This window comes from Phyllobates terribilis, unplaced genomic scaffold (genome assembly GCF_046119375.1).
Source record: "Phyllobates terribilis strain yellow unplaced genomic scaffold, ASM4611937v1 Scaffold_5__5_contigs__length_657084704, whole genome shotgun sequence".
In the NCBI taxonomy this organism is placed as follows: Eukaryota; Metazoa; Chordata; class Amphibia; order Anura; family Dendrobatidae; genus Phyllobates; species Phyllobates terribilis.
Window position 1 is genome coordinate 48,029,290 of NW_027362765.1, and position 27,404 is coordinate 48,056,693.

The 27,404-nt window shown below is 46.0% G+C and overlaps 1 protein-coding gene across 2 annotated transcripts in view; it reads right to left on the reverse strand.

Annotated features, from left to right (window-relative positions):
• LOC141271909 (uncharacterized) overlaps window positions 1–22,134 on the reverse strand; it is a 48,361-nt gene extending 26,227 nt beyond the window's left edge. The window contains exons 1-5 of one of the 2 annotated variants that reach the window (XM_073682141.1): window positions 22,034–22,134; window positions 14,780–14,929; window positions 14,471–14,650; window positions 14,264–14,387; window positions 14,089–14,186 (exon numbers count right to left, since the gene is read on the reverse strand). In XM_073682141.1, coding sequence (XP_073538242.1) covers window positions 14,089–14,186; window positions 14,264–14,387; window positions 14,471–14,650; window positions 14,780–14,851 — 474 coding nt within the window. In that variant the 5' untranslated portion in view covers window positions 14,852–14,929; window positions 22,034–22,134. The remainder of the gene's footprint in view (window positions 1–14,088; window positions 14,187–14,263; window positions 14,388–14,470; window positions 14,651–14,779; window positions 14,930–22,033) is intronic. The other variant, XM_073682142.1, reaches the window with a different exon arrangement.
• Window positions 22,135–27,404: the final 5,270 nt, after the last annotated feature.

Below are 27,404 nucleotides of genomic sequence, written 5' to 3' on the forward strand. Positions count from 1 at the left end.
CCGTGTCTGAACTGAGTCCTGTCTATGTCTCCTGCCTTGCGGTATCAGTTCCCGTGTCTGAACTGAGTCCTTTCTGTGTTCTCTTGTCTGCCTATCCTGGAGGCTGTATTTCCAGGCCTGTCTGAACTCGCTCCTAGCCTGTTCCTCCCGCCTTCTAGGGGCCGATTACCTAGACCTGTTCCTGTATCTTGTCTGTCCTGTCTGAACACGCTCCTTGCCTGTTCGTCCCGCCTCTCTGGGGGCCGTATTCCCAGACCCGCTCCTGTATCCCGCTGCAGTGTCGGTCTCCTCCGTACACTCAGTTCCAGTCTGAACTCTTTCCTATCCTTTACCTGTTTTGCCTCTATGTCCGTTCCCTTCCTTTTTCTGCAGAGTCTGAACTCATACCTAACTCCTGCTTGTTGTCTCTGTACTCCCGTTTGTGAGTTTGTGGTCCACTCGCTACTTCACTGCAAGTATCCTGTGGGTATCTGGCTCTGCCTTTCTCTTCCTGTCTGTTCCGTGTGAACAGAGCCCTGTCCCCCCTGCTCTGCCTTGCTTACCGCTCCGGCGGTTCTAGCCTGCTCCTACTCCTTTGTTCACCGCTCCGGCGGTTCTAGCCTGCTCTGACTCCTTTGCTCACCGCTCCGGCGGTTCTAGCCTGCTCTGACTCCTTTGCTCACCGCTCCGGCGGTTCTAGCCTGCTCTGACTCCTTTGCTCACCGCTCCGGCGGTTCTAGCCTGCTCTGACTCCTTTGCTCACCGCTCCGGCGGTTCTAGCCTGCTCTGACTCCTTTGCTCACCGCTCCGGCGGTTCTAGCCTGCTCTGACTCCTTTGCTCGCTGCTCCGGCAGCCTCGCTCCGCTTTTATCCTTTTGCTCACTGCTCCGGCAGTCTTGCTCCACTCTTGCTCACCGCTCCAGGCGGCCTCGTCCTGCTTTACTCTTGCTCACTGCTCCGGCAGTCTCGCTCAGCTCTGACCCTTTGTTCACCGCTCCTGGCGGCCTTGTCCTGCTCTACTCTTGCTCACCGCTCCAGGCGGCCTTGTCCTGCCCTGTTCTCGCTCACCTCTCTGGGCGGCCTCACTCTGCTGTGTTTGTCCGCCACATCTGTGGTTCTGTTCCTGAGTCCCAGTGTGTACTGGGTCCTATCCCGCCAGTGTCCCTACCTGCTAGTGCCTCCCTGTCTGCACTCTAGCTGTGCTTGCCTGTACCCCTCTGCCTGTATTGTTCCTGAGTCCCAGTGTGTACTGGGTCCTATCCCGCCTGTGTTCCTACCTGCTAGTGCCTCCCTGTCTGCACTCTAGCTGTGCTTGCCTGTACCCCCCTGCCTGCTTACCCGCCTGCCTGCATACCAGTCGTGCCTGCCTATACCCACCAGTCGGTGTGCCAGCCTACCAGTCTGTTCCTGTATTCCCCTGTGTGGGTCAACAGCCGTGTCCGGGGTCTGTCCTGGAGTAGCACCTGGTCCCTCTGCTCGGTTCCTCCTTGGTGCACTGGCGTCGTATGCCGTCGTGCGACCCTGGTCGGATCGGGTGAATACCTAGTTACGCCCCTGCAGGCATTCACTCTCCGGCACGGTCCAGTGGAATCACTACAATCACACGCACACGCCGCTCAGCCCGGGCGTGTGCATTACAGTAGACTTGCAATGAAAATGGCTTCCAAGCTCTAATCATAGTCTGAATGACTGATTCAGACAGACCTGCTGTCCTCAAAATCACAACTTCAACAGCCACGCGATCAAATTGACTGCCTGTAAAGTGAGATAGAAGAACGAACCCTGGGATAGAAGGTCCAGGTGGTCTGGAAGAGCTCATAATCATAGGACCTCTGCCAGGAGATTGATCACATCTGAATACCAGGCCCTTTGAGGCTAATCTGGAGCAATAAGAATGAATGGAACAACCTCTACCCTGATCTTCTTGGGAAGTCTGGGTAGAAGTGGTAGAGGTGGAAAGAGATAAGGCAGAGTGAACTGAGACAAAGGGATTACCAGGGTGTCGACTGCGATCGCCTGGGAGTCCCGGGACCTTGTAACAAATCTTGTCATTTTGTGATTTAGTCTGGATGCCAATAGACCTACATCCAGCGTACCCCACAGCCGACAAATCTGCCTGAACATCTCTGGGTTAAGAGCCTACTATACTGCAGTTAGCTGCTGGCGACTTAAAAAGTCCGCTTCCTAGTTGTCCACCCCTGGTATTTGAACTGCAGAGGTTAGAGGAACCTTGTCCTGTGCCCACTCCAGAATCCCTACGACCTCTACCATGGCTGATGGGCTTTGTGTGCCCCCCTGGTGATTAATCTAAGCCACAGCAGTAGCATTGTCTGATTGAACTCTGATGGGCAACCCCTGGAGTAAGTGATGCCAATGTAAAAGTGCCAGATGGACAACTCTAAGCTCCAGCACGTTGATTGGTAGAAGGCTCTCCTGCCTGCTCCAAACTCCCTGAACCGTCAAGTCACGGAAGATTGTTCCGCCGCCAGACAGGCTGGCATCCATGGTGATCACCTGCCACTGAATGGGATGAAAAGAAAGACCCCAAGTTAACAGGGATGACATCACCCACCACCTGAGAGACTAGCAACAAAGAAGCGGGAGACGAATAGGCTGATCCAGTTACTGCATTGATCTGTCTCAAGAGGCTAGGAATGTGTTCTGTAGAGGCCTTGACCAAATTTGAGTAAATGGCACTGCATCGAAAGTTGCCACCATCTTTCCCTGGACCTTCTTGTTAAATCAAAGGGAATGCCTGCTCAGTCGTTTCAAATTTTTGATGGAAGACTGAAGAGATAATCCCTTCTCCTCTTTAAGAAACACCGATGACTGGTAAGTAGGCCAGGTCAGGTCTCAAGACCACTCTATCTTCCAGCAATTGAGTGTATGGGGGATTTACCAACAAGGCCTGAATATCACTGACCCTATGAGCTGATGTCAATGCTAAGAGTATTATGACTTTAAGGGTGAGATTATTGGTGGAGGCTTCCTGTAAGGGTGACTTTTAATCAGAGCTTCTAGAACTAGATTCAAATCCCAAGGAGGAATCTTTGGACTAGGGATCGGTCTAGATCTAAGATAGGATTTAATAAGTCGCACAATCCAACTATTGGCTGCTACATTACAATTGTACAGAGCCCCCAAGGCCGAAACCTGAACCTTAAGGGTGCTGTTGGATAACCCCAGCTCTAACCCTTTTGGAGAAATTCTAGTATAGATTTTATTGGAACTTCTCCACCTAGTTTCTCCCCCGAACTACAGTTGTGCTCAAAAGTTTACATGTAGATTTTTTCCTTTCTTGGCCTTGTTTTAGAGCACATGAATGATAACAAAAAACTTTTTCTCCACTCATGCTTATTGGTCGGGTGAAGCCATTTATTGTCAAACTACTGTGTATTCTCTTTTTAAATCTTAATGACAACCAAAAACATCCAAATGACACTGATCAAAAGTTCACAACCCCCATTCTTAATACTGTGTATTGCCCCCTCAAACATCAATGACAGCTTGAAGTCTTTTGTGGTAGTTGTGGATGAGGTTCTTTATTTTCTCAGATGGTAAAGCTGCCCATTCTTCTTGGCAAAAATCCTCCAGTTCCTGTAAATTCCTGGGCTGTTTAGCATGATCTCCCAAGAGTGTCTCAATGATATTGAGGTCAGGAGACTGAGATGGCCACTCCAGAACCTTCACTTTGTTCTGCTGTAGCCAGCAGGTCGACTTGGCCTTGTGTTTTGGCTCGTTGTCATGTTGGAACGTCCAAGTACGTCCCATGCGCAGCTTCCGGGCTGATGAGTGCAAATTTGCCTCCAGTATTTGCTGATAACGTGCTGCATTCATCTTTCCTTCAACTTTTACCAAGTTTCCTGTGACTTAGTAGCTCACACATCCCCAAAACATCAGCGATCCACCTCCGTGCTTTACAGTAGGAATGGTGTTCCTTTCATCATAGGCCTTGTTGACCTCTCTCCAAATGTAACATTTATGGTTGTGGCCAAAAAGTTCAATTTTGGTCTCATCACTCCAAATTACCTTGTTCCAGAAGTGTTGAGGCTTGTCTCTGTGCTGTTTGGCATATTGTAGGAGAGATACTTTGTGGCATTTGCGCAATAATGGCTTTCTTCTGGCGACTCGACCATGCAGCCCATTTTTCTTCAAGTGCCTCCTTATTGTGCATCTTGAAACAGCCACACCACTAGTTTTCAGAGAGTCCTGAATTTCAGCTAATGTTGTTTGTGGGTTTTTCTTTGCACAATCGAACAATTTTCCTGGCAGTTGTGGCCGAAATTTGTTGGTCTACCTGACAGTGGTTTGGTTTTTACAGAGCCCCTGATTTTCTGTTTGTTAATCACAGTTTGAACGCTGCCTTGGATATCTTTTTGTATCCCTTTCCTGTGTTATACAGTTCAACTACCTTTTCCCGTAGATCCGTTGACAATTCTTTTGCTTTCCCCATGACTCACAATCCAGAAACGTCAGTGGCTGGATGAAAGATGCAAGAGTCTGTCTGGATCCCAGAAACTCACTCAGCTTTTATGCACACACACTGATTACAAGCAAACAGGTCACAGATGAGGATGTTACCTTTAGTAGCCATTCAAACCCATTTGTGTCAAATTCTATGCATGTTATCAGGCCAAAATCACCAGGGTATGTGAACTTTTGATCAGGGTCATTTGGATGTTTTTGGTTGTCATTAAGATTTAAAAAGAGAAAACACAGTAGCTTGACAATAAATGGCTTCACCCAACTAATAACCATGAGTGGAGAAAAAGTTTTTTGTTATCATTCATATTCTCTGAAACAAGGCCAAGAAAGGAAAAATTCTGCTGGTGTATGTAAACTTTTGAGCACAACTGTAGATAGAAACTTCTTCCATTTTCTACCGTATATCCTAGTGGTTACTGGCTTTCTGCTTTTCAAAAGGGTAGATACTAAACCCTGGGAGAACCAATTCCCTCTCAAAATCCAGGCTATCAAATGGAGACCTGAAACCTGATGGTAATAAACAGGGACCTGGGAAACCAGATCTGTGACATCCGTCAGGATCCAAGGATCTGAAATTGACATCTGCCTCATCCAATAAAACCATGGTCTCTTGGGCCAGAATGGAGCTATTAATATCACCTTTGCCCGATCTTCCCTGATTTTCCTCAGAACTGATGGTATCATCACTATGGGAGGAAAGGAATATATGAGGCCAGGACCCCATGGTATCTGGAAAGCGTCCACCGCTTAAGGCTCCTCCCTTGGGTCTAGAGAACAAAATCTGTCCACTTTCCTGTTCCCCTTGTTGGCGAACAAGTCTATTTCCAGGACTCCCCACAGATCTACAACCTGCTTGAACATTGCGGGGTTCAGGGACCATTCCCCCTGCCTTACCTGGCTTCGACTCAGGAAATCTGCCTTGACGTTTTCTTTCCCCTTTATGTGAAGTGCAGTTAGGGAAGAGAGGTGTTTTGCTTTGCTATACAGAAAATGTCCCCTGTTGTCCTCATCAAGGAGCGAGATCTCATTCACCCCTGATGGTTTAAATATGCCACCGTCACTCGGTTGTCTGACAATACCCAAACATGACGGCACTGAAGGATAGGGAAAATCTTCTCTAATGCCATTCTCACAGCTAACAGCTTTCTCATATGGGAATAATCCTTTCCTTCCTGGCTATCCACACACCCTGACTACATACTCTCTTAGATGTGTCCCCCATCCAGTTGTGCTTGCATCAGTTATTATAACATCGCTTGTCGAAGTTACCCAGGGAACCCCTGCTGACAGATTGTCTATCTCTAACCACCACAGCAGAGAGTCTGTTGTTGCTAAGGAAAGATTTATCCTTTCTTCCAAATGCCCTACTAATTGCTCTTGTCCTCTAAACACTTCCTACTGTAGTTGCCGGGAATGGAACTGGGCCCATAATACTGTGGGGATGCATGAGGTCATGGACCCCACTAAGGACATAGCCCTCCTGAGAGACATGATCGGTCTGTTCTCTGCCGAGTAAACCAAGGACAATATATTGTGATTCTTTTCTTCTGGAAGAAAACACATCTCTGAGTTGTCAAGTCCAATATGAGACCAAGAAAGGTTTGTACCTTTAATGGTTTTAACCTTGATTTCACCAGATTTAACAGCCATATCAACTCTACTAAGATAGTTTTGACTCTTAGAAGCTGGGTGTTGCAGTGCTCCACTGACCTTGCAATAATCAAAAAATTGTCCACATATGAAATGATCAGTGTCCCTTGTTTCCGAATATGAACCATCATCTCTGCCACAATTTTTGTAAACACCCTTGGCACCATAGAGAGGCCATAGGGTAGGGCTCGGAATTTAAAATGTCTTAGGCTCCCTCCCATGGGTAGAGCCAGTCTTAGATATTTCTGATGGACTACATGAATCGGCACTTGGCAGTATGCATTCTTCAAATCCAATACCACCATGTAGCAATCAGGGAATAGGAGTCTTATGGCAGTCCTTATTGACTCCATCTTGAAGGGACGATGAATGAAAAAACTGTTTTGTCTTTTTAAATTGATAATTGTCCTGAAGGTGCCGTCCGTTTTATTAATCAAAAAGAGGGGGGAATAGAATCCTCTGACTTCTACTTCTTTGGTGATCTCTACAAGGACTTCCTTTTGGACCAGACTCATAACCTTCTTTTCTTCGCGTGACCTTATGGCAGATGTTGCAATTAGGGACCCCTGAGGAGTCATGTGAAACTCCAACTTCAAGCCATCTTTTATTATATTTAAAATCCAACTGTTGGATGAAATTCCTTTCCAGGCGGGAAGAAAGGAGGAAAGCCTTCCTCCACCTGGATGATGGCGTCACTTTTTTTCCCTTTGAGGAGGGAACCCCAACCATAAAGTCAGGGATCCTTCTCTTCTTATTTTTCCAATTTTCCTGACTTTTGGGAGGCATTCTTTTGATGTATTTCTTCCTCCGAAAGGACCTACTCCTAATGGTGGTCACCGGCAAACTGGGGAACCTTTTCTTTTATCCCCTGCCTTCTCTAGGATGTCAATTAATGTTTGACCAAAGAGGAATTCTCCTTCACGAGGAATGGAGCATAGTTTGGATTTTGACTGTGCATCGTCTGGTCAGCATTTTAGCCATAATGCTCTTCTAGCTTAGTTAGAGAGCTGCAGATCTTGCCGCCAACCTCATTGAGTCCGCCAAGGCGTCTGCTACACAGGCTGCTGCCCCCTGTACTAAGGGTAAATTAGGCAGGATCCTTTCCTTAAGGATATTGTCTTGAAGCTGCTCCTCTGTTTGCTGTAGCCAGAACATCATAGATCTTGCAGCACAAGTCCCTGTTATGGCGGGTCTCAGGGCGCCTGCTGATGTCTCCCATGTGCCCCTCAGGTAGCTATCTGGCTTCCTATCTAGCGGGTCCCTAAGAATACCCAGGTCTTCGAAGATCAGAGTAGATTTTTTTGAAGATTTAGCTATTGCTACATCAATCTTTGGGCTTTTATCCCAGAGTGAAGTAGCCTTCTGCTCAAATGGATATTTTCTCTTCAATGATGAGGTAAATGAGGCCTTCCTATAAGGTCCCTTCCACTGTTCCCTAATGAGCTTTATAATCTTCTCGTTTGCCAGGAATGTACGCTTCATTCTATGTTCCAGGCCCCCCGAATATAATATCCTCAATTGATTTAGGGTCTTATATTTCTACAAGCCCCATGGTGGTTCTTATTGCTTTAATTAACCTGCCCGTGTCTCCCACAGGAAAGCTTGGTTTATCACCAACCTCATTCTCAGATGATGACAAGGAAGAGGAGGAGGATCCTGAATTGAAATCGTCCACTACTCTAAGGGATCGATCTGAATCCGACAATAATTGTCAGGTCTATTTTTCTCCTTCTTTGCACCTGTCTGCATCAGGGTTATGAGGGAATCTTTAACCTCTGCTTTAATGATTGATTTTAGATTTAATGTAAAATCAGAGTGCTCCTCACAGATTGTCTTCTGAATGCAAGAAGTACACAAATTTTTCTGCCAGTTGGATGGTAACGGGGATTTGCAAAGTGCATATTCTTTATTTTTACGCTTTGCAACAGCTTTCCTAGGCCTCTCCCATTTGGAAAAATAACAAACAAGGGGGGCCTGGTTAGCAAAGTAAACTTTCTCAAAGATCACTCACCAACCACTGTTACTCAAGGATACTGGAACTTAGGCTGGATTAGGTCAATGGGCATGCACGGTCCTCTCTAGACTCAGACATTATGAGTGATGGAGAAAAGACAGAAAGAAAATAGAAGACTCCACTAAACAGTGACACAAAAACTGTTAGATAATAGAGTGCCTAGTATCAGCCCCTAGTAGCCAACAGCCTTCCACATCCACGTTGCAGCAGGAATCTGTTCCTCAGGTAAGTCTGCTAACACACGAGAAGGATGACGCTGAGATGCTTCTGTGCTCCCGGGAAGAGGAAGGGGTAGAGCCAGAGGGACGGTAACCCGGAGCGCAGAAACGCCGCCACTGATTGGCTGCAAGATCGGCTGTGCTGATAAGCCAGGAGTAACCCAGCCAGAGATTGGTTGGAAACGTTCAGTCTAGTTATTGGCTGAAATATCCCACAAGCCGATTGGCCAAGCACTCCTATGGCCACACCCCCATGACTGGATCTCCACCACCACCAGCTACCGCCCAGCCCGCTGAGAGAGCCCTAGATACCGAGGCAGCGATGCGGAAAACCACCACTCCAGCCCACCACCTGTTTAACCCCCACCAACTAAGGCCAAGGGGAGCAGATGGACAAGCAGGACAGCCAGCAGCAGCACCTGGCCACTGCACCAGGAGAGTCCCCTTCTCTCTTCCGGAGCCGAACAGCCTCAGGTAATCACCACCCCAAGAAAACAATACAGAGGGGGGAAGGAGTGGGGAACCAGGAAGGGAAGAGAGGGAAAGATGGGTTTAAGACAGAGTCATACTTACCTTTCCTTAAGTTCCGGATCCCTTTAACTTCTGCTCTGTGCACAAGTGCGCCATGTGGGCTGGCAGGCAAGAGCTATTTGGCTTGCGGACCTCCACACCAGTATCTGCACCGACTGTGTCAAGGTACCTTAGTCCGGCCACACCGACGAGAGAGGATACAGACTGAACAATTACAGTCTGTACTCTCTGTTGCTACGTGGGTAAAACAGAGTGCACAATTAAACTCTGTTACCCTGACACATCCACCTGAAAAACAAAAGCAGAATGGTTAGCGCCTAACAAGTCTGAGACAGACCTTGCCTCCTACTGACGCTAGAAAGAACTCAAGAAACCTGGCTCCAGCAGGCGAGGTATAGTCTGCAGGGGAGGAGCCAAATTTATTTAAATGCAATAATATTGTCCGCTCCCAGGTGGCAGCAGACTATACCATAATTCTGTATCCCAATCTCTGAACTCTGTTGTCAGATTACCCGGGGCCACGGGCTCCTCCCCTGTCCTTAATGCTAGGGGCGCCCTAGCTATCCATGCTTCCTGGGTTACTTCTGATGGTGAAGACGCCGGGGCCACGTACCTTGCTGAACTCCTGAATCAGCCCTATATCTGTCGCTCTCCCCCACCCAGGAAAGTGAGAAGTAATAGTGTATGAATATACACAAACCAGACTAACAAGGGAAGACGTACAGGGATAAATGAAAATACCAATCATACAAATATGCGCTCACAGACAACAGAGAAAAACATCAGGGATAAAAGGAAGGAAAACAAAGAGGATGAGGACTTGCACACAGCCGAAACACCAAGCAACAGTCACAGATCAACACTCCAAACGCCTCTACTAAGAACCGACACCTCCACGCTACACCAGGCAGTATGAAATTAACACTGGAAATCCAGATTTCTAGAGATGAGTATATAAAGGAGAGAGGAGTGGCCAATACTGAACAGCTGAGATCATCCAAGAAGGAAAACTGCAGGCACTCTAAGCTGAACAGTTTAACCCCTGCACTGCTAAAAGAAACCTGCACCGTTTAATATGAAGGAGAAGTGCTTCTGATGAGTGCAGGAGTATGTGAAATCAGACGCTGCGGCCTTCTGGCCCCTCTCTGTCGTAGTAAAACCGTGACAGTAACCCTCCTTCTAAGAAGGACCTCCAGAAAATCAAGGCCGGGTCCATGAGGGTGTGCCGCATGAAACGAATGGATCAACCTGACCACATGGATATCAGATGCTGGTACCCACATTCTCTCTTCAGGATCGTAACCCTTCCAGTGTACCAGATACTGAAGAAACCGACGAACCAAGTGAGAATCAATGATCTTAGCTATCTGAAGCTCCAAATTCCCATCAACAATGACCGGTGATGGAGGTGGTGGTGATGGTTCAGAGGACACAACATATTTTTTGAGCAGAGACTGGTGAAACACATTATGAATCACAAAAAAGGAAGGTGAACTGCTACAGGGTTGACGTCGGCCACAATCTTATAGGACCAATGAACCTGGGATCCAGTTTCCAAGAAGGAATCTTTAACTTAATTTTCCTCGAGGACAACCACACCAAATCAACAAAACACAGGTCCAGACCAACGAAAAGTCTCCGATCAGCCACACTCTTATATTTGGACCCCATCCACAGATGTAATAGATTATGAAAACCGTCCCTCTTCAGGTATTCCTGAAGATCAATTCCTATTAAAAAAGCTGAACTGAGGATGAAACATGTAGGCCCCGAAGAATGGGGACTTACCAGTAGACTCATGACAATGGTTATTCACTACGAACTCAGCTAGAGGTAAGTAACCCAATACTCCTGATTCTCAGACAAAAAACACCTAAGATAAGTCTCAAGATTCTGGTTAACGCGTTCAGTTTGCCCATTAGACTACTGTATGGATGGAAGGCTGAGGAAAACGACAGAAGGATCCACAAAAGAGAGCAAAATGCTGTCCAATATTTGGAAATAAATTGCCCCCCCTGGTCAGAAACAATGTCAGTAGGAATCCCATGTAATTTCACAATTTCTTTGATGAAAATTTGCGCCATGGTCTTGGCGCTGGGTAAGGTGGATAACGCAATGAAATGAGACATCTTGCTAAACCGGTCCACTACCACCAAAATAACTGCATTACCTGCAGATACGGGTAAATCAGAAATCTACTGATAAATGAGTCCAAGATCTAATGGGAATCGCCAATGGTTGGAGAGACCCAGACGGACAAGTATGAGGGGTCTTAAAATGTGCACACATACTACAGGCAGCTACATACTCCCGGGAATCCTGATGCACCCCAGGCCACCAAAAATGCCGGGTAAGGTGATCTGTAGTGGTTTTATTACCAGGGTGTTCGGCCAAGACCGAATGATGATGTTCACTTATAACTTTAAGATGGAAATTCACAGGTGTGAACAGTTTACCCAATGGACAGGCAGCAGGGGCATCCCCCTGACCCTCTATAGTCTCCTTCTCAGGCTATGTGCCCACGATGCAGAAATGCTCAGGATTTTTTCCTGAGCGTTTCTGCATCTCCCTGGCAGAATAAAACGCATGCGGATTGTACATGCATTTTCCTGCCAGGGACATGCGGAAATGAAGCGTTCTTCACCTGACATTTTCGCATGCGGATTGACCAGCGCTTTCCAAGCGATTAGCATCACTTGGAAAGTGCTTGTGACAACTAGGTCACACTATATAAATCCATGCAAACGGCATGGATTTATATAGTGTGACCCGAGAGAGTGGTTAAAAATAAAAAAATAAACTAATACTTACCCTCCGATGGCAGCTGAGACTTGCTGCGCTCCTGTGCTGGCTGCTGTCAGATCGCGGTACTGAAAAGACCTGCCGTCACATGACTGTGACGTCAGCGCAGGTCCTTCAGTCCTGCGCGATCTGTCAGCAAGCGAAGAGAAGGAGTCCGGGGGCCGTCGGAAGGTGAATATAATCTTTATTTTTTTATTTATTTATTTTTTTATGGTACCTGGGTGTGGAGGAGAGGTCCAGGACAAGAGGTAGTGGGTATGGATCAGGGACCGTGATCCAATTGAGATTCCGAAAGTCTAGGCAAGGCCATAACCTCCCGTCTTTTTTCTTACCAAAGCAAAACCCTGCAGCAACGGGAGATGAAGAAGGTCTGATATGTCCCTTTGCCAGACTTTCAGCAATATAGTCCTTCATGGCCTGCATCTCTGGACCAGAGATACTGTATATCCTGCTCATTGGCAGTTTGGCCCCAGGAATCAGATTAACGGCGCAATCATAAGGACGATGTTGAGGAAGTCCTTGACACCCATTCCGAAAACACATTCACAAAATCAGACGGGTATTCAAGCAGAGATTCGGTACCCACTCTGACTAGCCGGGTGCCCAAGCAGTGTTCTTAGCAATACTCGCGCCATTTTACCATCTCCTGAGTCTGCCAGTCTACCACTGGGTTGTGCAGCGAAAGCCAAGTTTGTCCAAGAACCACAGGAGAGGGCAAGCACTCTAGCACATAACAACCCCCTACCTGTAATTGCAACATAGAAATGACCTGAGTAAAATACCCCCGACTCAAGCGTGCACAGTTAATAGCGATAATGCGTATTGATCTAGACAATTTTTGTCGTTTGAGGCCATGAGCCTGGACGAACCTAGCGTCGATCAAATTAAACCCCGCCTAACTGTCCAGAAAGGCAGGAATGACCACCTTATCTTTGCAGAAATGGATCTTGGCTGGTAGAAAAAATTTAGATCTACCAGCAGAGAAAATAAGTACACCCAGGTTGCCAACCTCCCTGCAACCAAGGTTCCTTTGTTTTCCGGCGGCTGTTTACGGGATATAGAAGTACAAGCCCCACAAAATGACCACCACAGAAAAAAACACACTATCCCTTCATGCCGAACTACCGTTGGACCAACAGAACGTGTCGCCCCACCCAACAGCATGGGTTCCTTGATTGACTTGGACCCAGCTTCTCTTGGCTCCGGGCTCCCAGCAAATTGGAGTATCTCCTTATGTCTCTGACGAAGACAGCTGTCCACAAGGATGGCCAGAGACATGGTCATCTTACAAGAGACTGGCGTCTCAAAAAATTCCTCAACCGTCCAAAGCGACTGAGAGTTGGCCGGAAGAGAAAATGCCCAGGCTTGAGATCAGTTAAAGAGGAGTGAGGCCGCAATTTAAAATATAGCTTAAAGGCCTCCCTGAACACAACAAACTTGTCTAGGCTCCCAGAGAACCTGTCAGACAAAGTGACCTTGGGCTCTACCTGGGGTTGCCTGGGAGTAGCAGTCCCCAGACCAGCCATGTTTGAGTGTTGTAAAACAACAGAGTGAAGATCTGCCACCTACAGGCTGAGTTGCCTCAGTTGACTAGCCAGAACATCAATAGGATCCATGATGGATCAAAAATATATAGGCCAGCGTTAATGTCAGAAATATGTTGTCAGATTACCCGGGGCCAGGGGCTCCTTCTATGGAGCACCCTAACTATAGCTGCTCCCCGAATTACTTCTGATGGTGAAGACGTCGGGGCCACGTACCTTGCTGAACTTCTGAATCAGCCCTATATTTGTCCTCCTCCCTGACCCAGGGAAGTGGGGAGTAATAGTGTATGAATATACACAAACCAGACTAAGAAGGAAGGACGTACAATGATAAATTAATATACCAATCATACAAATATGCATTCACAGACAACAGAGAGGAACACCGGGGAGAAAAGGAAGGGAAACTAAATAGGAGAGGATGAGGATTTGCACACACCCGAAACACCCAGCAACAGTCAAAGATAAATACTCCAAAATGCCTCTACCATCAACCAACACCTCCACTCCTCACCAGGCAGTATGAAATTAATGCTGGCAATCCAGATTAGCAGAGGCGAGTATACATAGGAAAGGGGAGTGGCCAATACTTAACAGCTGAGATTATCCAAGCAGGAAAGCTTCAGAGACTCGCAGCTGCACAGTTTAACCCCTGCACTGCTAACAGAAACCTGCACCTTTTAATATGAATTAGAAAGTGCTTCTGATCAGTGCAGGAGAACGTGACATCAGACGCTGTGAGCTTCTGGCCCCTCTCTGTTGCTGTAAACCTGTGACACTCCCAATAAGACGAACGAGAAAACAAGACTGAACACAAGACCTTCACAGTCATGTACACATCTCATGACATCTTCTCTCCATCTACCTGATGATCCTGAGCAACATTGGGATTTTCTTGTTTAAAGTCCAGTGGAAGAAGAGGACTGGGACATCTCTCTGGTGTTGTCCTCTTACTGGATAGAACTAGAGAAAATACAAACTGGGACTGAATTCATTCTTTACATACAGATAAACCGTGTGTATTTAGTCCTGTCTATTACCTGGTGATGTGAGGGGCCGGGGAACCTCCATCATGACGTCCTTGTACAGATTTTTGTGTCCTTCTAAATACTCCCACTCTTCCATGGACAAATAGACAGCGACATCCTGACACCTTATAGGAACCTAACACACACAATGATACAGTCATCCCCCCTATCCCTTCATAGTGTTACTGTATAACATCCCTGAATTCCCAGGAGTGTCACCTTTCCAGTCAGCAGCTCAATCATCTTGTAGGTGAGTTCTAGGATCTTCTGGTCACTGATGTCCTCATGTATCAAGTTGTGAAGTGGAGGCCCCGTTAATGATCTCAGGGATCTTCCCCTTCCCTTAGATACAGGGACCTGACAACGCTCACTAGAGGTCTTCTTCACTACTGTGTAATCCTGGTTATGGAGAGACACATTAATAAATCTCACTACAGACATTTCCAGAGTCCTCAGCTCTCCAGTTCTGTCCATCTGTTATTCCCATAGATAAGAATGATGTAATGTGACTTCATCAGAATCTCTTACCTCTCCAACAAGTCGAAAGAGAATCTTTAGGGTGAGGTGTAATATACTCTCTGCCATCTTCTCCTTGTCCATATCAATTCTGGATGGGTCAATCAGGAAAATTCTCTTTTATAGAAGATCTCCACTCAGAAGATCCACCATTGTAGGGACCTAAATGGGAAGAAGATGAGCCGATGTAACATCATAAAGATCCCATGTAATAACACAATTACAGGAGATAATAAGGGGAACATATGAAGAGGTAGAACATGTAGATATTGTATTCTCAGATCGGATAAACTGGAATGTCATAAACATCACCCACTTGCTGCACTACTCGTGACTTGGATGTGACTGTAAAGTGGGACTCCGCTTCTTACAATCACTTGTCCATTCAACTACCACAATAGTGTTTGCTTCAGATTTTGACTGACTGATTGTCAGTACATGCGGTGGATGTACTATATGAATGTTTGTGTGTATGGGGGAGTTGGGACAGAGAGCCATCAGCCGAGCCAACAGTTATCTAATGTGTATGGGGCTGTTAGTATTACCCTGACAAGCAGGGATAATACATCACATTACAGTAGTGCAGTGCATCACCTGAGCAATATCATTGGTTTGCATGTTGTATGAGTGTTGAAAAAAAGTTGAGAAAGGTTAGGTTTTAAGTGAAAAAATATCACAGTTTTAGCAAAACAGAAAGAGAACATCCCCAATCTTGATGAAGACAGAAAGAAGGCATCCTCTATATCTGAGTTAACCGAAAGACGGTATCTTTAATTTTGATAATATAATATTAATAATAAAATCTGTCCCCAGAATGTCTCCATTACAATGAACAGCTCCTACCGCAGATAACAGCCCCTCATACATCTATGGTACCGGCCCGGGGGCCACATCTCCAGACCTGGGAGGTCGGTGCTGTGTCACGAGGTCATCTGTATCAGAAATGGGGAGAAGGGGGCATTTATTTATTAGCTGGTGGGGTGGGGGGTACCGTACTGTGGGGGCATCTTGTAGTATCAGAATGTGTGTGTGGAGGGATGGGAAACTGTGGGGACATTATACTATGTATGCCAGACAGGGGGCGCTGTGCTATGGGAGCAATATGTGTTTCCTGTAGTGATGATCGAGCTAAAAGGCTCGGGTGCTCATGCGGAGCAAATCGTAATACTCGGGTGCTCGACCCAAGTAACAAGCCCAATGCAAGTCAATAGGAAACTCGAGCATTTTTCCGGCGCCCCCCACCCCGCAGGTCTGGAGGGGGCCTAAAAATTAGTAAAATCGAGAAAAACAGTGCTCAAATTACATGGGAACAGCATGGAGAAGACCCCTGGAAGCATCTCTGACTCCCAAGTCACTGCTGTGAACAATGATGTCAGAGTATTATGCCACTTTTATGGACTGACAATAAAATGTACAAAAATGAAGCCAAAATGTATTTTCCTGGAAACAACATTAAGGGACATTCTTTCCAGAGTAATGACTTGTATATAAGGCAAAAGAAATGCACAAAATCAAAAATACTCCTCTACACCTTGGGCTATGTTCACTCATAGCATTTTTGATGCGTTTTTGCACTTTTGCATTGCTTTCAGCGGTGAAAAATACATTCAACAGTAAATGTCACTTTAACATTTTACTACCTTATCTGGCCATCTGGTGTGTGAGACATGATCAGACACACCCTGTTTCATTTATGAAGGAGGGACTCTGAAAGTCACAAAGCCTATTTCTATAGGGCCATCAGGCGGCCCTTACTATTATTAAAGGGCCAGCAGTTGGCCCTCACTATTGTTAGAGGGCCATCAGTTGGCTATGGTTTGTTGTTCCCATTATTAAGGCGTGGGTCTACTGTTATTGCGTATGCAGTGACTGCAAGGCCTGCCCAAAATTTGGGGAAAAAAAATACACCTTTGAAGAGACATATAGGAGGGCCTCAGTAAAAAAATGTTCCCATTAGAAAGGAGTGGGTCTCCTATACTGTTATTGCGTGTGCAGTGACTGCAAGGCCTGCCCAAAATTTGGAAAAACCCCAATACACCTTTGAAGAGACATAGAGGAGGGCCTCAGTAAAAAAAAGATGTTCCCATTATTAAGTATCGGGTCTCCTATACTGTTATTGCGTATGAAGTGACTGCAAGGCCTGCCTAAAATTTTGAAAAAAACAATACACCCTTGAAGAGACATATAGGAGGGCCTCAGTAAAAAAAATGTTCCCATTATAAAGGAGCGGGTCTCCTATATGTTATTGCGTATGCAGTAACCTCAAGGCCTGCCCAAAATTTGGAAAAACCCCAATATACCTTTGAAGAGACATAGAGAAGGGCCTCAGTAAAAAAAATGTTCCCATTGTTAAGGAGTGGGTCTCCTATACTGTTATTGCGTATGCAGTGACTGCAAGACTGCCCAACATTTTGGAAAAAAACAATACACCTTTGAAGAGACATACAGGAGGGCCTCAGTAGAAAAAAACTGTTCCCATTATAAAGGAGTGGGTCTCCTATAGTGGTAATGCCCATGCAGTGACTGCAAGGCCTGCCCAAAAATTGGACGCACTCCAATACTCCTTTAAAGAGACGTAGAGGAGGTCCTCATTAAAAAATTTTTTATCATTGTTAAGGAGTGGGTCTCCTATACTGGTAATACCTATACACTAAGTGCATGGGCTGAAAAACATTTACCCCTGAGGGGTATACATGAGCATACTATGTAAAATACAGAATGTTAGAGGTAGGCCTTTAAAATAATTTCCTACGGGCATCATAAACACCCTTAAAAAAGTTATGTGGGTGTTGCATCATGGTCACCCTGGTGATATGGTGGCAGAGGATGAAGACAAGGAGAAGGACAACAGAAAATAGACAAAATCAGGAAGTGAATACCCATGTCTGGGTGTGAAGAGGTGTATGGGAATAGACCTCCCCAAAAAAAGCCACTGGATTTGACTTTATGTTCCGCTGCTTTCATCTGGTGGTGTTGAGAAGTCTGGCCCTATCCAGCCCTTGTTCATTTTTATAAGAGTCAGCCTGTCAGCATTTTCAGTTGACAGGTGGATGCGCCTATCAGATATAATGCCCGGTGGCACTAAAAACCTGCTCTGACAAAAAGCTAGCGGCAAGGCAGGCCAGGACCTCTAAGGCGTAGAGAGCCAGTTCTTGCCACGTGTCCAGCTGGGATACCCAATAATTATAAGGCACAGGTACTCCTTCAGCATCTTCCAAAACTTTTCCTTCCTTGTCAGAGTACACCACGCATCAGGGCCTGGGCGCTAGAAGGGTCTGAAAAAACTGTCCCACACCTTAGGTAGTGTTCCCCTGCCTCTGCTGCTTCATATTTGTGTCTTCCTTGCCTGTACTCCTTGCTTGTCCAAGGAACTGTGACCTCTGCCGCCAGCATTTTCAGATGGCACAAGGGCCTAAGGGCCTTCTGGTACTGCAACATTTTACTAGATCTCTCCAACATTGGAAAAAGAGATACAAAGTTCTCCTTGTAGCATGGGTCTAGAAGTGTGACCAACCAGTAATTACTGTCGGACAAAATGTGTACAATGCGAGGGTCACGGGAAAGGCAGAGGAACATAAAGTCAGCCATGTGTGCCAGACTGGTAACAGCCAAGCCTTCCCTGTCCTGACCAAGATGACGACTGTCCATGCTCTCCTCCTCATGCTTCTTGTTCTCCCTTTCCTCAGGCCATCCACGCTGAACAGACGGTATGACAGTTGTGTGGGTAGTACCGTCTATAGCGCAGGAAAACAGCTCCTGTTCCTCCTCCTCCTCTTCCTTATTATCACCCAATCCGCATTGGGATGAGATGAGGCTGAGCTGTGTAGCATCACCCTGTATAGTTCCTTGCTCCATCTCATCGTGCAGCGCCTACAATGCCTCCTCTTTAATTGTGAGCAGCGAGCGTTTCAGTAGACAGAGAAGCGGGATAGTAACGCTAATTATGGCGTCATCGTCGCTCACCATCTTGGTGGAGTCCTCCAAGTTTTGGAGGATGGCAATGATGTCTGACATCCATGCCCACTCATCAGCTCTTATGTGCGGAGGTTGACCTGAATAACGATGGGCGTGTTGAAGCTTGTACTCAACAACTGCCCTCTGCTGCTCACAAATCCTTCCCAACATCTGCAACGTTGAGTTCCAACGCGTGGTGACATCGCACACACGCGGTGTACTTTGACAAGCAGCTCAGGGTAGGTTTTGAGAAACCGCTGAACCACTAGGTTAAGCACATGGGCCAGGCATGGTACGTGTGCGAGCTTCCCTAGCTTCAGAGCCGCCACCAGGTTCCGGTCATTGTCACACATGACCATGCCTCGCTGTAGGTTCAGCGGTGACAGCCATAGATCTGACTGCTCTGTTACAGCTGTCAACAACTATTCAGCGGTGTGCGGTTTGTCCCCTAAGCATATTAGCTTCAGCAGTGCCTGTTGCCGCTTGGCCAAGGCAGTGCTGCAGTGCTTCCAGCTTCCGACTGATGTAGTAATTTCGGAGAAGGAGGCTGGGGAGGAGGAGGTGCAGGAGCTGTAGAATGTGGGGCAACCGTGATTGACATCGGGAGGGCATGTTCCATCCCAGGGTCCGACTGTGTCCTGCCTTCCACTATATTAACCCAGTGTGCCGTCATCGAGATGTACCGTTCCTGGCCACAAGCACTTGTCCATGTGTCCATGGTTAGGTGGACCTTCCCAGTAACTGCATTGCTGAGGGCAAGGATAATGTTCTGGGACACGTGTTTGTGTAATGCGGGGACAACACACCAAGAGAAATAGTGGCCGATGGGAACCGAGTATTGAGGGACGGCCGCCGCTGTCAGGTTGCAGAAAGATTCCATCTCCACAAGCCTAAAAGACAACATTTAAAGTGCAAGCATTTGAGAAATGTGTGAGTTTAGTAGTCTGGCCTGTGGGGCGTTGGCTGCGTATTTGCGCTTGCGTTCAAAGGACTGTGATAGGGACAACTGAACTCTGCGCTCGGACAAGGACGTGGACGCTGACGATGTTGGTTGCAAGTGTGCAACGACAGGTGCAGGGAGGGAGGCATCTTCGCCTGCACCATGGACAGAGGATTGGTATGCACGCAAAACAGCGGAACGGTGTCACCCGCAGACATTGTTTCTGGACCCTGGCACTCGGACCAACTAGTCGGGTGCTTTGCTGTCATGTGCCTGAACATGCTGGTAGTGGTCAGGCTGGTAGTTTTGCTGCCCCTGCTGATGCTGGCATGGCAGAGTTTGCAAATGGCCTTTTTGGGGTTATCTGGACAGTCTTTAAAAAAGAGCCAGACTCTGGAAGACCTTACAGTTGGACTGGCAACTTCCCTCGTGTTGGTCTTCCGGGGAAGTATTGCCCGTCTTTTGTCTGTGACCACCCCGCTGCTTGTTCTTGCCTGTTGTGGTGCTACATCTCCCCCCCCTCTGTGCTGCTGTCCTCGCTATGCATGTCACCTTGCCAGGTTGGGTCAGTGACTTCATCGTCCACCACCTCATCTGCCACGTATCACCCTGGGCCTCCTCCTGACTTGGTGGCAATTGTGTTTCATCATCATCATCCACCTCTTGCGACAGTTTCCCACTGTCGCCTTCATGTGACTGTGCCTGCTCAAATATTTGGGCATCGCTACATACAATCTCCTCTTGCCCCGCTTGAAGCGGGCTGGGCGTGAGGCCCGAATCTATAAGTGGAAAAGTGAACAGCTCTTAGTAGTATCCAAGTGTGGGATCAGTTTTCTGAAGGCATGGTGGGAGGAAGGAGGATCAGGGTGAGGAATATGTGGTCCAGACTCATGTCTACTGAGACTTGATCGTATGGACGACAGGTTGGAGGTGGTGGCAAACTGACTGGAAACATTATCTGCTATCCATCCAACAACCTTTTCACACTGCTCTGGCTTCAAGAGTGGTTTTCCGCAGCCCCCTAGTAATTGGGACAGGAAGGTAGTTTGACATGATGTGGGTGTTACTTGTGCTCTTTCAGCAGGCACATTTTCACCTTGCCCAAGGTCTCGGCCTCTGCGTGAACCATCACTATCATGTCCACTTCCCCATCCCTTGCCACGCGCTTTGCCCAGTTTAAATGGAGTGTAATATTTGGCACGCTACAAAAAAATGTCAGAATTATTACCGCAGTAATATAGGATCACGTCTGATGACCACGGTTTCAGCAAGTGGTCTTATAGATGTGGTATTGGTCAGCGGCCAAGTGTGAATAGGTTCAACAAAACACAGCTGGCTGACTTTAAATGGAGGGTAATATTTGGCACGCTCCAAAAAATGTCACAATTATTACTGCAGTAATATGGGATCACGTTTGATGACGACGGTTTTAGGAAGTGGCCTTATACATGTGGTATTGCTCAGCGACCAAGTGTGAATTGATTCAACAAAACACAGCTGGCTGACTTTAAATGGAGTGTAATATTTGGCATGCTCCAAAATATCAGGATTATTACCGCAGTAATATGGGATTATGTCTGAAGATGGAAAAGTTTCTCTGCTTCCACAATACAGCAATGTGAATAAAATCAAAAAAATCTGCCTGTATTCTGCTAACAAGCAAATGGAGCAGTAAAATGGTGTACAGTATTGCTTTTTAAGCAAATAATCAGGATTAAGAGCAAAAAAATATCTAGGGCTGTGGATATTTGTAACAGAAGCAGCAAACAGAACATGCAATGGACCCTATTGTGCTGTATACACTATCCACAATCTCTGCCTGCCTAACTCCTGCTATCACATGTGATATATGCAGCTGCATTAGTCCTCAGAAGGACTGATAGTTCAGATGGATATATATTTTGCTGTGGAATACCTATATCTAACTATTAAACCGCCAATTCTGTCCCTCACTCAGCAGCAGCTCTCCCTACTCTACCTGTTCCTGGGGTAGACTGTGACGAGCATAGCGGCACCAGGTTTTATATACACCCGATGACGCTATGCGGCCAGCCAATCACTGTAATGCCACAACCAACATGGCTAGGCATTATTGTGACTGTCAGTCAATCCCTGCATGTTAATTGTCTGTCTAAAGAGCGCCAAACATGCGGAGCGGGGTCCCAAGCTCCCACCCGAGCAACCTGGAAATACTCGAGGAGCACCGAGCATGTGGAGCAATGAGATGCTCGGGCGAGTACCGAGAAGTGACGAGCATGCTCGCTCATCACTAGTTTCCTGACTTCCGGTGTTTCATAGTTGGGTCGTATGTATCTATCAGAGGAGAGGGAGGAAAGCGTTATAATTCTTAGTAATGGGGAATCTCCACATACCTCCACCTGCAGAGCCGCCACCACATATATGGCAGAGGAGAAATCCAAGTGACTACAGGACCTTTGCTGATGTCATGACCATGTGATGAGATGATGTCACTAGAAGGGGCGGGGCCTCCTCCTCCACTGCAGACCTGACACCAGGAAGCTGTGGCTGTTGCTGTGGTGATGACACTGAGGGGCTGAGGAGTTTTGGGGCGCAGATAAGTGGATGTTCCTGTATGGGGGCTGCACAGGGAACAGGGGGATTTTATATGTGTGGGGCTGTGTGATGGGGGTCTGCGTGGGGAAGGAGGGGTGTGCTGTTAGTAGTGGGGGTCTGCTTGCTTGGGGGCCTGATGTGGGGAAGGGGGTGATGTCTCTTGCATGAGGCTGCATGAGGAAGGGGGTGATGTTACATGGTGCTGCACAGGATAATGTGTGCTGTCCCATGCATTGGGCTGCATGTGGGGGGCGCAGGGAAGTGTAGTGTTACCTGTGTGGGGCTGAACAGGGAAGGTTGTGATGTGGGGGGCTGCTATTCCTTCCATGAGCCTCTTCCTGGGGGCTGCACTGAGGACTAACTCCTGTTTTGCACATAAATCTGTTTTCTCATTAATAGTATTGGTGACACACGCTGCAGGTTTACACCCGGCCACCAGGAGGCTCCACACTGCGTATAAGAATACATTGTCTCCCCATAGTGAGCTGTGTCCTCTCCTCGGACACTGTGCTGCTCAGTTTTATCCTCGCGTCCATAGGAGTCAGGCACGACTTGTATCGAGTCTTCTGCATGGTTTTTATTTCTATTTTATTCTGGGTATTGTGGATTTCCCCCACCATTTTTTCCCCATGCCTCCACAGTAGAGCACCGCCCTGCAGATGCCATTCCATCACTGGTCATCTCTTCACCAAGTAGAGTGTTGATGTCCCCACAATCCATATGAGAACACTGAAGGGGTGACACTGAGGACCCCCGATGATGTCAGATAGATGAGCAAAATTCCTCCAAAACCCCCTCCCCCTCTCTCCATTTCTATTGGCTTGCTAGGTTCTGTCCCCTGGTGGGCTCCCACCTTTTTATTTCCTTTGGCATGTATTTTCCCCCCTTTCCCGTCTTCTGCTTTACAGCCCCTTTCTGTATTTTCTTGACGCTTCTCTATGGTGTTTTTTTGTGCCATCCTAGGAAGCGTTATCTGTTGTATGGGAACTACCCTGGTCCCCTTCCTTCTGACCGGTGGCCTCTGTTTTTTTCAAGGCTCTTGTCAGCCTTCACTGGCTTCTGCTCCAAGGGTGCAGAGTTGTCAGGTAGTCTCACAAAATAAAGCTTTTATCACAACTAGATTGCAATTTTGTTCTGCCTATAGGATGACATGATACCACTCTGAACTCCCCCACCCAGCTTGGGGTCAGTGGGTGACGGGGGTTGGAGAGTGGGTTTTTTCTCCCCTCAAGCAGTTTTCACAGTGTTTATTTTCCTGGGTTTTCTTTCCTGGGCTCCAGCCGTTGAATGCAAAGTGAGGCATCTAGAATGGAGTTGCTGCACAGAGGACGTCCTTATGCTCCAGTAAACCCGTACATTTCTGTAATAATTTACGTTTTTCTGTTGTAAATCATGATGTCTGTCAGCTGCACTCCATTACACCTGTCCCCACAAATGTATGCCCATTCTTCGAAATATTGGTGGCAAAACTGAACAATCAAGGCTATGTGTAATTATTTATATTACGAAATTCAATAAAAATGCAAGTTTTATTAATCAGAAAAAATATTATTGCAGAATTTGTTAGTCATATAAAATCACATGAAAAATACAAAATGTTAACAAAAATTAATATGCAACTTTTGATGTCTACTTCATTAAAAACTAATGCATAAATTTATAAAGCTGGTGTAAGTATGTTCAGTATAATAGCAGTCCAATATGACTAACTAGATTTATCACTGCTTTTAGTATAAATTATATTACCACATGTTATACAACTTACCAGTTGGTGCAGTAGATTCTAAGAAAACCAACAGATTCAGCATTCATGATCTGCATGTTTTTGAGTCTGTGTATTTGAATAATTAATTGTAAGGTGGTGTGTTCAAAATGATAGCAGTGTGGAGTTCAATTAGTGAGGTCAGTTATTCTGTGAAGAAACAGGTGTGAATCAGGTGGCCCTTATTTATGGGTGAAGCCAGCACATGTTGTACATGCATTTCTCCTTGCCTGAGAAATATGGGTCATTCGAGACATTGTTCAGAAGAACAGCGTACTTTGATTAAAAAGTTGATTGGAAAGGGTAAAAATTAGAAAGAAGTGCAGACAGTGATAGGCTGTTCAACTAAAATGATCTCCAATTATTTAAAATGGAAAGCAAAACCAGAGGGTCGTGGAAGAAAACGGAAGACTACCACTCGAAGGGATCAAAGAATAGCCAGAATGGCAAAAGCTCAGCCAATGATCAGCTCCAGGATGATCAAAGACAGTCTCAAGTTACCTGTGAGTACTGTGACAGTTAGAAGACGCCTGTGTGAAGCTAATCTCTTAAGAAGTCCCCGCAAAGTCCAACTGTTAAAAAAAAGATTTACTGAAGCCGATACAATTTGCCAAAGAACACATCAACTGGTCTAAAGAGAAATGGAGAAACTTTTTGTGCACTGATGAAAGTAAAATTGTTCTTTTTAGATCCAAGGGCCGCAGACAGCTCGTCAGACGATCCCCAAATTCTGCATTCAAGCCACAGTACACTCTGAAGACAGTGAAGCATGGTGGTGGCAAGCATGATATTGGCATGTTTCTTTTGCTATGTTGCCGCAAAAGTAGCCACCTTTTGCTTTGATGACTGCTTTGCACACTCTTGGCATTCTCTTGATGAGCTTCAAGAGGTAGTCACTGCAAATGGTTTTCACTTCACAGGTTTGCCCTGTCAGGTTTAATAAGTGGGATTTCTTGCCTTATAAATGGGGTTGGGACCATCAGTTGTGTTGTGCAGAAGTCAGGTGGATACACAGCTGATAGCCCTACTGAATAGACTGTTAGAATTTGTATTATGGCAAGAAAAAATCAGCTAAGTAAAGAAAAACGAGTGGCCATCATTACTTTAAGAAATGAAGGTCAGTCAGTCCGAAAAATTGGGCAAACTTTGAATGTGTCCCAAAGTGCAGTTGCAAAAACCATCAAGCGCTACAAAGAAACTGGCTCACATGAGGACCGCCCCAGTAAAGGAAGACCAAGAGTGTGCAAAGCAGTCATCAAAGCAAAAGGTGGCTACTTTGAAGAACCTAGAATGTAAGACATATTTTCAGTTGTTTCACACTTTTTTGTTAAGTATATAATTCCACATGTGTTAATTCATAGTTGTGATGCCTTCAGTGTGAATGTACAATTTTCTTAGTTATGAAAATACAGAAAAATCTTTAAATGAAATGTTGTGTCCAAACTTTTGTTCTGTACTGTATATATATATGTGGTCCAAAAGTAGGTGGACAGAAAGTGTAATAAGGTTATGAAGGGGGAGATTTATCAAACATGGTGTAAAGTGAAACTGGCTCAGTTGCCCTTAGCAACCAATCAGATTCCACTTTTCATTCCTCACAGACTCTTTGGAAAATGAAAGGTGGAATCTGATTGGTTGCTAAGGGCAACTGAGCCAGTTTCACAGATCTAGTTTTCACAGATAGATCTCCCTCAAATCTGTTTTCTTTTCAGATAATTCAGATAACACATAATGGCAAATAATTTAAATACAGATCAAAGAAAATGGATTTTAACAGAGTATTGGAAATCTCAAAATGCTGAAACCGTGGAGCAAATTGGGTTGAAACATTTGGTACTCAAGTCCCCAAAGAGACAAACCATTTACCGCATTCGTGACTAATTCAATGCCACTGGCTCAATCCTTAATGCTCCAAAAACTGGTCGACCCAAAACAGTCTGTACAGAAGATAATAAACAACTTGTTGCTGAAAACATTTGTTCAGAGTCCAAAAAAGTCCATCAGAAGAGCCTCTTTGGAATTGGGAATTTCACAAGCTTCTATCATGCAAATCCTGAAATGTATTGGGTGGAAAGCTTATCGTCCACGTCTAATTCATGGTTTATTGGAGGGTGATCCAGACAGGCGGCTACAATTTAGTGAGATTATGCTTAACGAAATTGAAGAAAATCCAGTAATTTTAGATAACATTATGTGGACTGATGAAGCTTCATTCAAGTTATCCGGCCATATTAACAGACATAATTGTATTTACTGGTACAATGAGAACATGCATTTAACATTAGAGCAACAACTAAATGAGCCTGGTGTCAATGTTTGGGGTGGTATTTCAAGTTTCGGTGTTTTAGGACCAAATTTTTTGATGGAACAGTCACAGGAGATAAGTATCTCAAAATTCTAATGAATCAAGTTGTTCCCCAGTTACAGCAACAGCCTAATTCAAATGTTATTATTTTCTGTCCAGCTACTTTTGGACCACCCTGTATATATATATAGATAGATAGATAGATAGATACACTGATCAAAAAAATAAAGGGAACTTTGCATTTGCCACAGAACACCAGGATTTGCAAAGTCGCCACTGGCGCCCTGTGCTCATCACAGATGAAAGCAGGTTCACACTGAGCACGTGACAGACTTGACAGAGTCTGGAGACGCCGTAGAGAGCGATCTGCTGCCTGCAACATCCTTCAGCATGACCTGTTTGACAGTGGGTCAGTAATGGTGTGGGGTGGCATTTCTTTGGAGGGCCGCACAGCCCTCCATGTGCTCACCAGAGGTAGCCTGACTGCCATTAGGTACCGAGATGAGATCCTCAGACCCCTTGTGAGACCATATGCTGGTGCGGTTGGCCCTGGGTTCCTCCTAATGCAGGACAATGCCAGACCTCATGTGGCTGGAGTGTGTTAGCAGTTCCTGCAAGATGAAGGCATTGAAGCTATGGACTTGCCCGCCCGTTCCCCAGACCTGAATCCGATTGAGCACATCTGGGACATCATGTCTCGCTCCATCCACCAACATCACTTTGCACCACAGACTGTCCAGGAGTTGGCGGATGCTTTAGTCCAGGTCTGGGAGGAGATCCCATAGGAGACCATCCGCAATCTCATCAGGAGCATGCCCAGGAGTTGTAGGGAGGTCATACAAGCACGTGGAGGCCACACACAATACTAAGTCTCATTTTGACTTGTTTTAAGGACATTACATCAAAATTGTATCAGCCTGTAGTGTGTTTTTCCACTTTAATTTTGGGGGTGACTCCAAATCCAGGCCTCCATTGGTTAATAAATTTGATTTCCATTGATGATTTGTGTGTGATTTTGTTGTCAGCACATTCAACTTTGTACAGAACAAAGTATTCAATGAGAATATTTCATTCATTCAGATCTAAGATGTGTTATTTCAGT